General features: G+C 53.2%; 4 protein-coding genes across 4 annotated transcripts; 1 reads left to right on the top strand and 3 right to left on the bottom strand.

Annotated features, from left to right (window-relative positions):
* Nucleotides 1–185: 185 nt before the first annotated feature.
* Nucleotides 186–1,316, bottom strand: AYO21_10360 (hypothetical protein; the record flags this gene model as incomplete). Its single annotated transcript, XM_022660281.1, has 1 exon — nt 186–1,316. The coding sequence occupies one exon, from the start codon at nt 1,314–1,316 to the stop codon at nt 186–188; it is 1,131 nt and encodes a 376-aa protein (XP_022507431.1).
* A 1,128-nt stretch (nt 1,317–2,444) lies between these two features.
* Nucleotides 2,445–4,331, top strand: AYO21_10359 (hypothetical protein; the record flags this gene model as incomplete). Its single annotated transcript, XM_022660280.1, has 1 exon — nt 2,445–4,331. One exon carries the CDS (start codon nt 2,445–2,447, stop codon nt 4,329–4,331), a length of 1,887 nt encoding a protein of 628 aa, XP_022507430.1.
* Nucleotides 4,332–8,239: 3,908 nt separating this feature from the next.
* On the bottom strand, nt 8,240–10,036 carry AYO21_10358 (hypothetical protein; the record flags this gene model as incomplete). Its single annotated transcript, XM_022660279.1, has 6 exons — nt 8,240–8,628; nt 8,681–8,791; nt 8,856–9,425; nt 9,485–9,678; nt 9,732–9,971; nt 10,020–10,036. 6 exons carry the CDS (start codon nt 10,034–10,036, stop codon nt 8,240–8,242), a joined length of 1,521 nt encoding a protein of 506 aa, XP_022507429.1.
* Nucleotides 10,037–11,150: 1,114 nt separating this feature from the next.
* On the bottom strand, nt 11,151–12,440 carry AYO21_10357 (hypothetical protein; the record flags this gene model as incomplete). Its single annotated transcript, XM_022660278.1, has 3 exons — nt 11,151–11,499; nt 11,625–12,069; nt 12,362–12,440. The coding sequence occupies 3 exons, from the start codon at nt 12,438–12,440 to the stop codon at nt 11,151–11,153; spliced, it is 873 nt and encodes a 290-aa protein (XP_022507428.1).
* Between the last annotated feature and the right edge of the window lie 162 nt (nt 12,441–12,602).

The raw sequence follows: 12,602 nt of genomic DNA, 5'->3' as shown, positions 1-12,602 counted from the left end.
ATCTGCGACTGACTAGAGCTACTCCAATATGCACATACACACACACACACCTGCCCGCCATCTTCGAACTGAGATTACTGGATAATGATAGCAGGGTTCTCACGATCTTCAACACCTTTTTTTCACTGGGAGTATGCGGACAATTGCGCTCCAATTGTTGGTGCGCAAATTGCGCTGTTCGAGCTCTACTTCGCACTCAAAGGTCTCTGGAGGCCCTGCGTGAACGTGTGGCTCTGTACCTGAGCGACGACTTGTCCGGCGTCTTGCTTGGGCGCGGATAGTTTGTTCAAGTGGCGTGTCGCTAGGCTTCTGAAGCCGGGAACCTTGGCGAGGAAGCGGAGGAAGGGCTTCTCCAGAGGAAGGACCCCCGTGCGCTCCTCGTACAGCATACAGGTGATGGCCACCATGATGAAGATCCAGTAGACGTTGTAGGAGATGACGGAGCCGTAGGTCGCAGTGTTTTGCCAGCCGAGGATGGCATTGAAGACATCCCAACCATTGTCTCGCTCCGGGTTGCAGCAGTTGACATGCCACACCGTCTGGTCAATGTTGTATGATCCCGGACCATCACCCGACTCGGCAACATCACCGCCGACCTTCTGCGCGAACTTGTAGAATTGCAAACTCCAGATGGCTTTGGAGAACATGCCAGCAGCAATGAGGTAGAGCACGCAGGTGGAGGCGATCAGGAAGTACTGGATGGCCATATAGTTGCCGCCGCGGTAGATGAGCCAGCCGACGAGCAGGCCAGCCAGGATACCGGTGATAACGGGGATGGGGAAGGCGGTCGCAGGTAACCCGAGCGAGACGCCGCCGACAAAGACCACGCCTTCGAGGCCCTCACGAAGGGTGGTGATGAAGGGCAGAATGAACATGGCATATCGTCGGCCCCATTCGCCCAACCTCGACGCCGTGTCGGTGTGTTTGGTCTTGGCCACGAGGGCCTGTGCAATCTTGACCCTCCACTTCTCCTTGGTCTTGTTGATGCGCAGGATGGCCAAGCCCATGATGGTGATGATGATGCTGGCGATGAGATAGAAGATGCCTTCCCATAGATCCTCGGACTCGGCCCACAGGTCATGGCCTAGGCCGTAGAAGACACCGATAAAGGCACCCCCAATGATCAGGGCTATGAGGATGCCTAATAACGACCCTACCCATACTTGTCGTCGGAGGCGCTTATAGATGGATTGGTCCTGGGACGGTTGGCCGAGACTCTGCTTCAAGAAGGACAGCAGCACCGAGATGATGATGACAGCCTCGAGGCATTCTCGGAAGACGATGAAGAAGACCTGAACACCGAAGACGTTGGTCATTTTGTGTTTGTGTGTGCGTGTGTGTGTGAGACAGAGACAAAAGAGAGGACTAGCAAGAGAGTGAGGGAGAGAGGGCACAATGTAAGAGTGTATAACCTCTGGAGAGAAGAAAAAAGCTTGGAGAGCTTGAGAGGCCACACCAAGAAAAGATGGTCCGGTTCAATGTCAATCTCCAGGAAGAGAGGGCATTGGCACAGATATTTTACAGCAACGGGCAGCTGTCGAGTTGGCCGAAATTCGGGGAGGGGAGCTCGTGGGAAGAGCACGAGGAAGAGGGTCCCTGGTCGGGAAGCGGGTGATTGATCATCTGATAACGAGAAAAGATAAGATAATCGGCAGGTCATAGAAACCGTCTGGAGCCATCAAGTGAGAAAAGATGCAGGGCATGTGAGAGGAATTGTGGAATTGGTGGAATGGTGGATGCGTCGGCATAGCAAAGTATTGGTGGGCAAATTCCTGAAAGCGAACCATGGCAACCATCAGCAAAAACCATCGGCACCATCACCACCATGGCACCATCAGATAACTTTGATGCCACGTCCAACCACGTCTAGGCCGCCTTTCCCAACCTCCGCTCACCTCGCTAATTGATCTAATTGATCTAATCAACTCCTCCCTATCTGATATGATTGGGCAACCCCCCCTCCTCGTGTCCTACCACTACGGCCTTTGGCCCGAAACCCTGCGTTGAGGAAAAAATCTTCTTCCACGGACCTAGGCGAAATGTGTCCCAAAAAAGCAAAAACACAAGGACCTAAGCAGGCAGTCAGTAAGAGCAGGGGCAGCCAGGAACACCAGGGGAGAGAAAAGAGTGGCTCTTCTTCCATCGATGGAGCGGAGGGTCTGTCGCCGGCATCGGGCTGCTCAAAAAGGCTCAATCTGCGTCTGAAGCTCTAGGATGAACCCGGCATGCCATGTTAGAGGAGAAAAAATAACCCTCCAAGTCCCCCATCATCCTATCATCCCACCTTCAAAAATATCTGGTCTCCCCTGGAGGAAAAAGTTGGGCAGAAGAATATCAACATACAGATCTCGTCGTCAATTCAATTGCCCTTGGCAAGCCTGTCCAAGCTTCACAAGCATTATAACGAGTCGTGGTCAAGATTTTTCCCAGTCTCCACGGGGGCCATGGCGAAGCTTGTCCAGACGCTGTTCGCCTCGCTGGTAGTTTTGCTACTCACCAGCTGGACCACCGCCAAAACTGTCACATATGACTTCAATGTCAGTTGGGTAATGGCCAATCCTGATGGGTTGGCCGAGAGAAAGGTGATTGGCATCAACGGGCAATGGCCTCTTCCTGTAATCGAGGTCGATAAGGGCGACCAGCTGGTAGTCAACATGTACAATGGCCTGGGCGACAAAAACACCAGCATCCACTTCCACGGCATGTTCCAAAAGGATACCAGCAACATGGATGGCCCGTCAATGGTGACTCAGTGTCCCATTCCGCCCGGGTACAGCTTCACGTACAACTTCACCGTGAACCAGAATGGCACGTACTGGTATCACTGCCACACCGACTTCTGCTACCCCGACGGCTACCGCCAGGCTTTGATTGTGCATGACAAGGACGCCTTCTTCAACGAAGACTACGAGGAGGAATTCACAATCACTCTCAGTGATTGGTATCACGATTTTGTCGAGGATATCCGATTCCTGTCATTGTACAACCCCACCGGCGCCGAACCCGTCCCCAAGTCGTTCCTGTTCAACGACACCCAAAATTCCAGCATCCCCGTCAAGCCCAATACGACGTATCTACTCAGGCTGATCAACATTGGGGCATTTGTGTCGCAGTTCTTCTACATCGAAGACCACACCTTCAAGATCATTGAGATTGACGGTGTCTACACCGAGCCCACCGAAGCCGACACGCTGTACATCGCGGTGGCCCAGCGTTACAGCATTCTGCTGACGACAAAGAACACGACCGACAAGAACTACCCGATCGTCACCGTCGCCGACTCGGACTTGCTCGACGTGATCGAGCCCGATCTCCAGCTGAACAACACCAACTGGCTGCAATACAACGCCGACGCGGCGCACCCGCAGGCCGTCATGAAGGTTGACGCCTCATCAGAGTTGGTGCCATTTGACGACATCACGCTGATCCCGTACGACCACATGGAGCTCCTACCAGAGCCCGATTTTGAGATCAGCGTGACGGTCATCATGGACAACCTGCGCAACGGGTTTGGGTACGCATTTCTGAACGATATCACGTTCACACCGCCCAAGGTGCCCACGCTGTACACGGTCATGTCATCAGGCGGGATGGCCACCAGCCAGGAGATCTACGGCGAATTCACGCACCCGATGGTGCTCAAGCACAACGACGTGGTGCAGCTGGTGCTCAACAATAACGACGGCGGCACGCATCCGTTCCATTTGCACGGCCACAACTTCCAGGTCATTGAACGCGCACCACCCTATGGCGAGCACTTTAACGACTACGCCGACGGCGACCCAGTGCCCTACGACCCCAGCAACCACTCGGAGTTCCCAGCGTTTCCCGCACGCCGCGACGTCTTCGTCCTGCCCCCGCAGGGACACTACGTCATCCGCTTCGTGGCCGACAACCCGGGTGTGTGGTTGTTCCACTGCCACATTGACTGGCATTTGGCGCAGGGCCTGGCCATGGTCCTGATCGAGGCGCCGCTCGAGATCCAAAAGACCCACCACATCCCGCAGCAACACTACGATGTGTGCCGCGCTGGGGGCATCCCCATCCAGGGCAACGCCGCCGCCGATGATGAGGACTTGCTTGACCTTGATGGCCAGAACGCACAGGTCGGGCCTTTGCCAGGTGGCTTCACCGCGCGGGGAATCGTCGCGCTTGTGTTCTCGTGCATTAGTGCTGTTATTGGCATGGCTTTCATCACCGTCTACGGCCTCTCGGAGCCAAAGGTGCTGCACAAGGAGGTGGACCCCGCGGACGAAGATGCCTTGCATGACGAGAACGTCCCCGCTGCTTCGGTCGAGCCCAAGGTCGCCGCGGCCGCGGCTCAAGGTTAGTGTGGGGAGTTGTCGTTGGTGGGAGTGGAACATGTCTATAGTAATGAGTGTCTGTGGTTCGCAGTATTGTTAATGCAATGCCGATATTTTCGCCATATTGGCTCCCATTTTTCCCCCTCTAGTTTCACGAGTTGCTTGATCCCCCCCCCCCTCCCCCTCCTCCTATATCTGGTTTCTCCATTCCGTGCGCGCGCACCATCGCAACCATCCCATGTTCCAAGGTGTCAACTTCGCCATACAATCGAAGGTGCGTCACACTGTATCATGAAACAGTCCCCTCCTAGCGCCCTGCCCCATCAAGTCAAGACAGCAGTGCGACGCCGAGATCCGATTGCGTTGATGCGGCCGTCAAGAGCTCGAGGGCCAATGAGTGAGTGAGCGACGTGCAAAGTCCAATACCTACCTAGAGATTACGGGCGTAAAAACATCCACATCTCTCTTTCGTGGCCTATGCACGTGCGTAAATAATGTTCTCTTCTTCTTTCTTCTTCCCTTCTTGCTCCCCCCTCCCCTTCGCTTGGGCACGTGTTGCTAGACAATTGAGGCCATCGCATGCACTGTTTTTGAATCACACACGTGTCGAGAGGAGTTGCACTCTCCATTTTCTCGTGGTTATTTTGTCTACTCCACGGTAGGACTCGGCGACTTAGCCACTCGATGAACGACCATTTTCACCGCATCGGCCTCGATCTTCGGAGAAATCGTCGAGCGAAAGAAACTCGAATCAGGGTTTACCTGCCATCGTTGATACACTGGGCCTCCTTCTGCCTCGGGTGGAGGGCTGGAGGAGAGGTAGGGTGATACCACTTGGATCACCATCTCGAGAGGTCAACGGGTTAACATGTAGGAAGATCTTCTCAAGGACGATACGCGATATTGAAAAGATCATGGACGCCTTACCTTATCGTATGAGATGAGATGAGATGAGATGGACTCTTCTGTTCGGAAATAAGTCGTGGCAGCCTTGGGTGGTGGTGGACATGACTCCTGGAGCAGAAGTTCTGCCATGCCAGTGATGGACATTGTCTCCACGATGAAGGATAACCCACCCAATGAGGGAGGCAGTTGCCTCTCAATGCTTCTGTACTCGAATGCCATGTCATGTCATGTCATGTCATCTCGCCGCTCACAACACAACAACCCTGGTGATATGATTGATCTGCACATATGTGCATGTACATGAGACCGTACGCTCTTCCATTGGATGGAGCGCGGAGTCTCCAATCCAGTGCAGTCGACTCGACTTGCTTCGAGCGGATCGTACCATACTAGCCCTGACCAGACAGGTCGACCGGCTCGTGTACATAGGTAAGTAAGTAGGTAAGTTAGGCACTCCCCCTGGCGGAAGACCCGAGTAGACCATCTCATTTCCAATGACCTGATGACCAATGCTGCGTATCGTAGCCTGATATCGGATATGACATCAGCCTGTGCTCTCATGAGCAGTCGTAGACAGTCGAAAGTCGAAAGTCTCGTCCCAACATGAATGGTAATACGAGTACTCGCCGTAGAGACTGCCTGGATTAGACTTCGATCGGTTCTCGTGGTATCGATGTTTGGCAACTGGGGCGCCCATTGGTGGGTGAGGTGGGAGTGTTCTCATGATCGATGGAACAGAGGATGGTGCTGTACATGACAAACAACCCTAGTTCCCAAGAATGCGGCATCGCTTGATCGTCCCGCCTACCATGAAATGCACATGAAGAGTCCGACGATATTGGTTGAAATCATCTATTTTTTTGTTTGTTTGTTCCCTCCTTTGCCCTCTTTTCACAACCAACTTTGCTGGACTGGACAGGCCACATTTGCCGTTGGTACAAAACGCCATCCTTGCTTCGTAGCAGCAAGTCCCATACCCAGAGGCATCGGGCCAGATCCAAACGGGGGCCAATTCCTGCCTGGGAGGATATAGACACCAACAAAGCACCCTTGCTGTCCTTTGCCTTTGTAAGTACAATGATAAGGACCTCTTAGAGGAGTTTTGGGGCAAGATTGGGATAGCCCGCTTGGGCTTGTCTGTCGACATCAAAACCGTCTCGTCGGTAAGTATGGGGTTTGCGGCGTCAAAAATGGTATGCTGAGGTCAAGAGTGTGTGTCCAAACAGAGCCTGTACTGCAATGTTGAGGCTGAGATGTTGGCGATCGACATGATCGATTGGGCAGGCCGGTCAATCCCTTTTGGCGTTTCCGGGCGACACTCCCTGTTTCTCGAGGTAAGCTGCGCTTCTCAGAACTGCACTGGACATGTTCGCGGGCATGCAAGATTTGAAACACTGGGCAGATGGAGAGCAGATCAGGGACATATGAACTGTCATCTTTCCCTTGAAGGTCTGTCTGTCTGTAAATCTATGGGGGCGGGTAACGAAGAGTAAACACAGTAGGGAAACAGACTCCTATGTTGCTTCTTGCTTGTCCTTGTGGCTGAGGTCTGAAGGACAAATTCATTTTGTCCATATCGCATACATTCGGGAGTGGAATCAGTGTTATTCGCTCGATACATATCAATATGTAGATGACTTCTGGGAATGGGCAGTCCAGCGGGGATCGCGCCAGAAGGCAAAGACGAGGTAATAAGAAAAGGACGAGGCATTCCGAATCTAGAATCTAGTCATCGTCAGTCGTAGCTACCTACCTACCTACCTCCCTACAAGTTCAAATACAGCAACTCTCATGCTCGACACCTTCAACATTGTGTGTGTGTGTGTGTGTGTGTGTGTGTGTGAGATAGACCACCTGAATCAATCTCGAGGACGAAACCAACGCCCCCCCCGGTCACCACCCACCAGCGCTCCTCGTGTCCTTGTGTCCTCCTCCTAACTTCTTCAAGTATCCCCCGGTAGAATCAATCACTCACCGCTTTAGCATACATGTGCTCACACTCACTCTTTACTTCGGCAAATCCTTATCTGTATCCATGTACTCGGTACGTCGTACCTACCTCGTACATAGCTCGTATTAATTATTAATTCCTCCCACCACCGTAACCGACTTGGGATAACCGAACGACTCGACTCGCTTCTTTTGCGTCCGGGCCGCCGCCCATGCTCGCGAACACAAGTCAAGACTTTCAATGGGTCGAGGTTGGGGAATTTGGAGAATGTCGCTTTTCTTGATTCCCTCATATACACACACACACACTCTCTCTCTCTCCGACTCGCAGGGTAGGGTAGGGTAGCGTAGCGTAGCGTAGTGCAGGGTTGGTTTGGGGGTAACAAGGACTCGGTAACAAAACCGAGAACTTATTCCTTGCACCTTGTAGGGGGTGGACAAGGGGTGCGGGACTCAAAGTCCGTAAAGCCGCGCCTAGAGCAATGCTGTGTAGTGGGCTTTTGGAGGATAAGGAAGGGGTATGGGCACAAGTAGGTAAACATCTAGATAGTTAACAGGTAAACAGGTAACAGGGGAATTATGCTGTCGGACTAGCTGGCAGGCAGGCTGACCGAGTTGTGCTCCGCATTACTGACCACTGGGTACGAGTCCAGACATATCCCGCACAGTCGTGTGTATGTGTATGTGTATTGCGTAGGTTTATCTAGGTGACATGTCCCGGCACGCTGGGTACATCTCCCGTCGAGGAGCACATTGTTTTCACAACTCGTCGAGACTTCTTCCTCGCGTTAAGCGCCAGTTACCTAGGTCCGTGGAAGATGTTCTACGCCGCCTGTTTAGCCGCTCGTTGACACGAATAATGACCCCGGTTCTTCGGCATTTTCTTAGGTACCTTGGGGGCCACCGCCGAGACTCAAGATACGAGAAGCAAGAGTGAAGCCAAAATGGTCTGGGAACGAGGACGGCGTCCTAAGATGGATTTTGTTTGGGTTTTTTTCTAAACCGAGTTTGCTACGTGTATCTCGCGGGTGATAAAACTAGGAGAGTCGGTAGTAAACCAGCGCGTCTGGGCTCGCGTTCTACTGGGAGTGACTGTGGCCCTTGTCGCCGCCCACGTCTTCGACTCTCTCGGCCTCGGTCACCTCGGTAGTAGCCTTTTCGCCTTTCGTCTCTACCGTATCCGGGTAATGGTGTGCCTCGTGGATATCGACTGCCACTTCGTCGCCGAACAGCGCCGCAATTTCCTCCAGAGTCTTGCCGACCGTCTCCGGGTAGACCAGGTACACGACCGTGATGAAGATGGCGTCGGTGATGATGAAGATGAGGAAGTAGCGCCACGCGATCTTCTCGACCGCGATCGGCGTGACTTGGACCAGCATGATCGTGATGGCGTTGAAGGTACAGAACGCCACGGCGTTGCCGGCGGCGCGGATCGGCGTCGGCATGATTTCCGACGGGTATGTGTATCCTGCGTACTCATTAGCGGGACTGGAATGGACAAACAATGGCAAAAGACATACCGAATGCGTTCATGATGAAAGCGTAGCCAATAAGGTAGACAAACATGAAGCCAACAGTGAAGCGACCGAGGAGCATATTGGTGTTTCCGGAGAGTTGGAATCGTGCCCAGACTAGCCAAATCCGTTAGTGATGCAGTTCCGGTCTCGATACTGACCAACCTAGCGGGGAACTTACAGATAACCATGGCGATCGATGCCAGGAATTGCACCCACAGAGATATCAGCAGAGACACTCGGCGGCCAAGCTTGTCAAACAGCAGAGCACCGATTGTGCAGAAGATGACGCCGCAAGTGCCCCAGACACCGACCATGACAAGTGCCGTCTTGTTGGTGACGCCGAGGTAGGTGTACAGGATGAACTGGTAGTTCTGGAGCGGGATGATACCTGTAAACATGGCGAAAGCGAACTGGAAGACCACGATGAACATTCGCTTGCGGTATGACGGTTTGCGAAGAACGGTGCGGATGCCCACGCGTTCGCGGACTTCGAGCTCGTGCTGCGCTTTGATCTGGTTGAATTCTCGGATGTAGAAGTCGTCATCCACTCCGGGGGCACCATGGAGCTTCGTAATGACTTCCAGCGCCTCGTCATAGCGTCCTCTCATGATGAGAAATCTGGGCGATTCTGGCAGCAGAGGGACGCAGGCGGCCATCAAAACGGGCGGAACATGCTGCAACCCCAAAAACAATCGCCAGGCGACATCGGAGCTGATGTAGCTGAAGCCAAGACCCATCCATTCGGTGACTGGCACACATGTCAGGAAACGGGGAATTGACCTTGGGAATCTCCAAGGAAAAACTCACGTGTGTAGCCCAGGTTGATATTCAAGTTATAAAGACCACCAACTCTCCCGCGGAATTCCGGAGGAGAGATTTCGGACATGAACATCGGGCACACGCCAAAAACAATGCCACTTGCAATTCCTCCTATTACGCGACCGACGAAGAGCATCTCAATGTTCTGGGCGGCAGTTTGAAGGATGGCTCCAATTATAGCCCTAGGGGGTCGTTAGCGACAACTGCACAACCACCGCAAACTGGGAAAACTGACACAACGCAGGCGATGTAGATGGTGGGCTTCCGGCCATATCGATCGGGAAGCCAAAAGTTCAAGCCAGAACCAAAGAAGCTACCTGCATAGTAACATGATCCTAGAGCTCCAATGGTATTGGAATTGAAGTTGAAGTAAGATATGAACTGAGGATATCCCAGAATAGAGGTGGTCAGGCCCGAGTCATAGCCGTAGAAGAAAGCTCCAAAGGAGAGAATGATGATCGACCAGATGTTGAGCCTGTGAACTGGTTAGATGAAATCAGAGACACTGCTGGGCGTTACTCACTTGTTGAAATGTGTCATCTTGCACCACGCGTCTTGGGCTCACGGACTAGATGGAGTTGGTTCAAAAGGGACCCTGAGATTGAAAAGGCAATGCACCGCTTGATCTTTATAGAACTGCCTGTGTACTAGCAGATGCGCCCTGTCCTAGTTGCCCTCAAGTCCGAGGTAATGGGACCCCTCGGTTGTATATACAAATGATTGGACGCCACAGAACTCGCGGGGTAAAGCTGGAGAGGAAGCATGATTGCGGGGAAACTGGCATTGGTTGCCCGGGGTTAGCCAGAAGTTTGATAGCGTTCCCGCCCTTGTCGCTCGGTATACCTAGTTGGGCGGATATCATCAAAGTGTTGTCTAAGCCTGGGCCTTGGTGGTCTTGTTTCGACGAATAGCGCAGCCCTGACTCAGGGTGGCCCGACTCTTCTGACAGGATCCCACGTTTCCTCAGCTTGACAGCCGGTGGAGCCCTTGTTTCTGAGTGGGAAAAGGAGGTCCACTAGAGTTCTGGGGACTGTGGCGACAGTCTGCCTTCTCTCAAAACAGCTATTATCCTCGGTAGAACCTAATTAGGCGCTGCTTGGCCGTGGGGAGCGGTGGTACAACAGTCTCTTGGCCTCTGCTGTCGGGGTAAGCAATTTCGCGAATCGAAGCTCTCCCGCCTCCAAGGCTCAAGGGAACATGGTCCCGACACCTCATGGTCGGGATCGAGCTTTTGATTGCAGTCCAGATTATGTTCTGCTGTGCAGCAAGGCATGGTGTAAATCGCGCCAGGAAGCTTCGTCTTCCCAAAAGGGATGCTTGTAGACATCGGGCCTAGAAGTCTGCGACATGCGTGGCAGGGCTGGACCGCGCACCGGCCTGGGAACGGTTAATCATTCAACTGTTAGGTGGGTAATATCCCCTTCTCTGGTTGGATCTGGTTGAAGGTAGTGGCCACTCCAGCATGGACAACCTTAGTGTCGGGACCATGAAGGTCATTCAACCATTCCCTTCGCCATCCTCACCCATGGCTATACCTCCACGCCCAGTCGGGCACATTCGCCAATCTTGTCATCTTCGGTATTTCTCCGTGCCCACCTCTCCCTTCTGACCGTCTTTCTTCCGAGTGAACCGTGCTTGGGGTACTCGGTAGGCGTTAGCTGGCATAGTCAAACTGCCAGCCATGCTCTTCCTGCAGCAAAAACCAGGGGCTCCCAGTCAAGTAGCAAGATGTGGGCTTGATTGGGCCATGCGCTGTCGGATCTTTGTCTCGGGTCGCTTCAGGGTTCATGGACCCAAGCTTTGCTGCATACTCTGCATCAACGTCCGACGCCACCATCTCCTGACATTTATCTCGGTATACCGGATTGGAACTCTTTTCCTTGGTGGCAAGCTCAGGCTGGCGAGGATGAACTGGGGTCAGCCTGGCCCAAGGCTTCCAGCCGCCTGCAATCGCCACCTCTGCTAGGGAACCTGCCAGCTTTCCACCGCCGGCCAAGGCTCGGCTACAAGCTTTGGCCAGATTGTCTTCCACCGATTGACCTTCTTATCATATGCTTCTCTCGTCCCCAAGACTAGATTAGGCCTCACCACCATGTTGAAAAAGTCGGACAACCCACGAGGGGCGTACACGATCCACTCGCCCGCCTCGTCTATTCTCACCCCTAGCATGGCACTTGTTGATATCCATGTGTCGATCCCTGCCTCAACACTTGCATGTGGTTGACACGTGACACCGTACTTCTGTTCATACCATAGATGAACTCGTGCCTGGTTTCGGATTTCCACCTCGACAGGCACATCGGCAAAGTGACGCTTTCCAGCCTGTATGGCCAGGTCTTCCGCCTCGTATGATAAGTCGGAATTTTCATAATAGACGAGATCGTAGTCGAGGATCCCCGTCTCTGGTGGGAGCTTTGAAACGGTGTTCCAGATTGTCTGAGACACTGCGCCGCCAGCAAGGTACCAGTTTGGCAGATTGAGGGCTGCGGCACGAGTGAGCACAGTCATAAGTGATGGGTTGGATGCAAGAATCTCCCGCAGATGGGTAATCTGCAGATGCAGGGGAAGTTGCCCTGGATTCATGTCAAGGAGGTGAGGTCGCTCTACAGGGAGATAGTTGATGTTCAACCATATGTGGGGTACATCCCGACGAGCTGTCTCATTGGCCGTACGTATTCAGCGCATTAGCTGATACGATTTCTTTGATAGGCATCGGTGGTTGTTGTCTAGGGAAGACGATTAGGCTGACCGCAGCCAGAATTCCATACGCCAAGACAAGGCAGCCATTTTGGGAACATCTGGTGGTGCTGCTTATGTAATGCTCAGGGCTGTGGCTTCAGCCTCGGCCCGTCCACCGCTCTCTACCTTCAGCCTTGTCATCGTCCTTCAACCACTCCTTTACCAGCTGAACTGTGCCGTCGCTTGTTGCAGACACATTCGCCATACTTCTTCTGCTCAGCTCTGTCCACGCTCGACTCGGCCGAGATCCCAAAACCCCATCGCAGCAAGTCGCCACTTCTCCAGAGCTTTGGTGCCACCAGACCACTTCCATCTGAAAATTCTTTGCCAGCTCTTGACACAGACCGGACTTGCGTTTCAAAGGGCT

Source organism: Fonsecaea monophora, assembly GCF_001642475.1.
Source record: "Fonsecaea monophora strain CBS 269.37 chromosome Unknown Scaff117, whole genome shotgun sequence".
NCBI lineage: Eukaryota > Fungi > Ascomycota > Eurotiomycetes > Chaetothyriales > Herpotrichiellaceae > Fonsecaea > Fonsecaea monophora.
The sequence above is the reverse complement of the archived record's forward strand: the minus strand, read 5'-3'. Positions and strand labels throughout refer to the sequence as shown.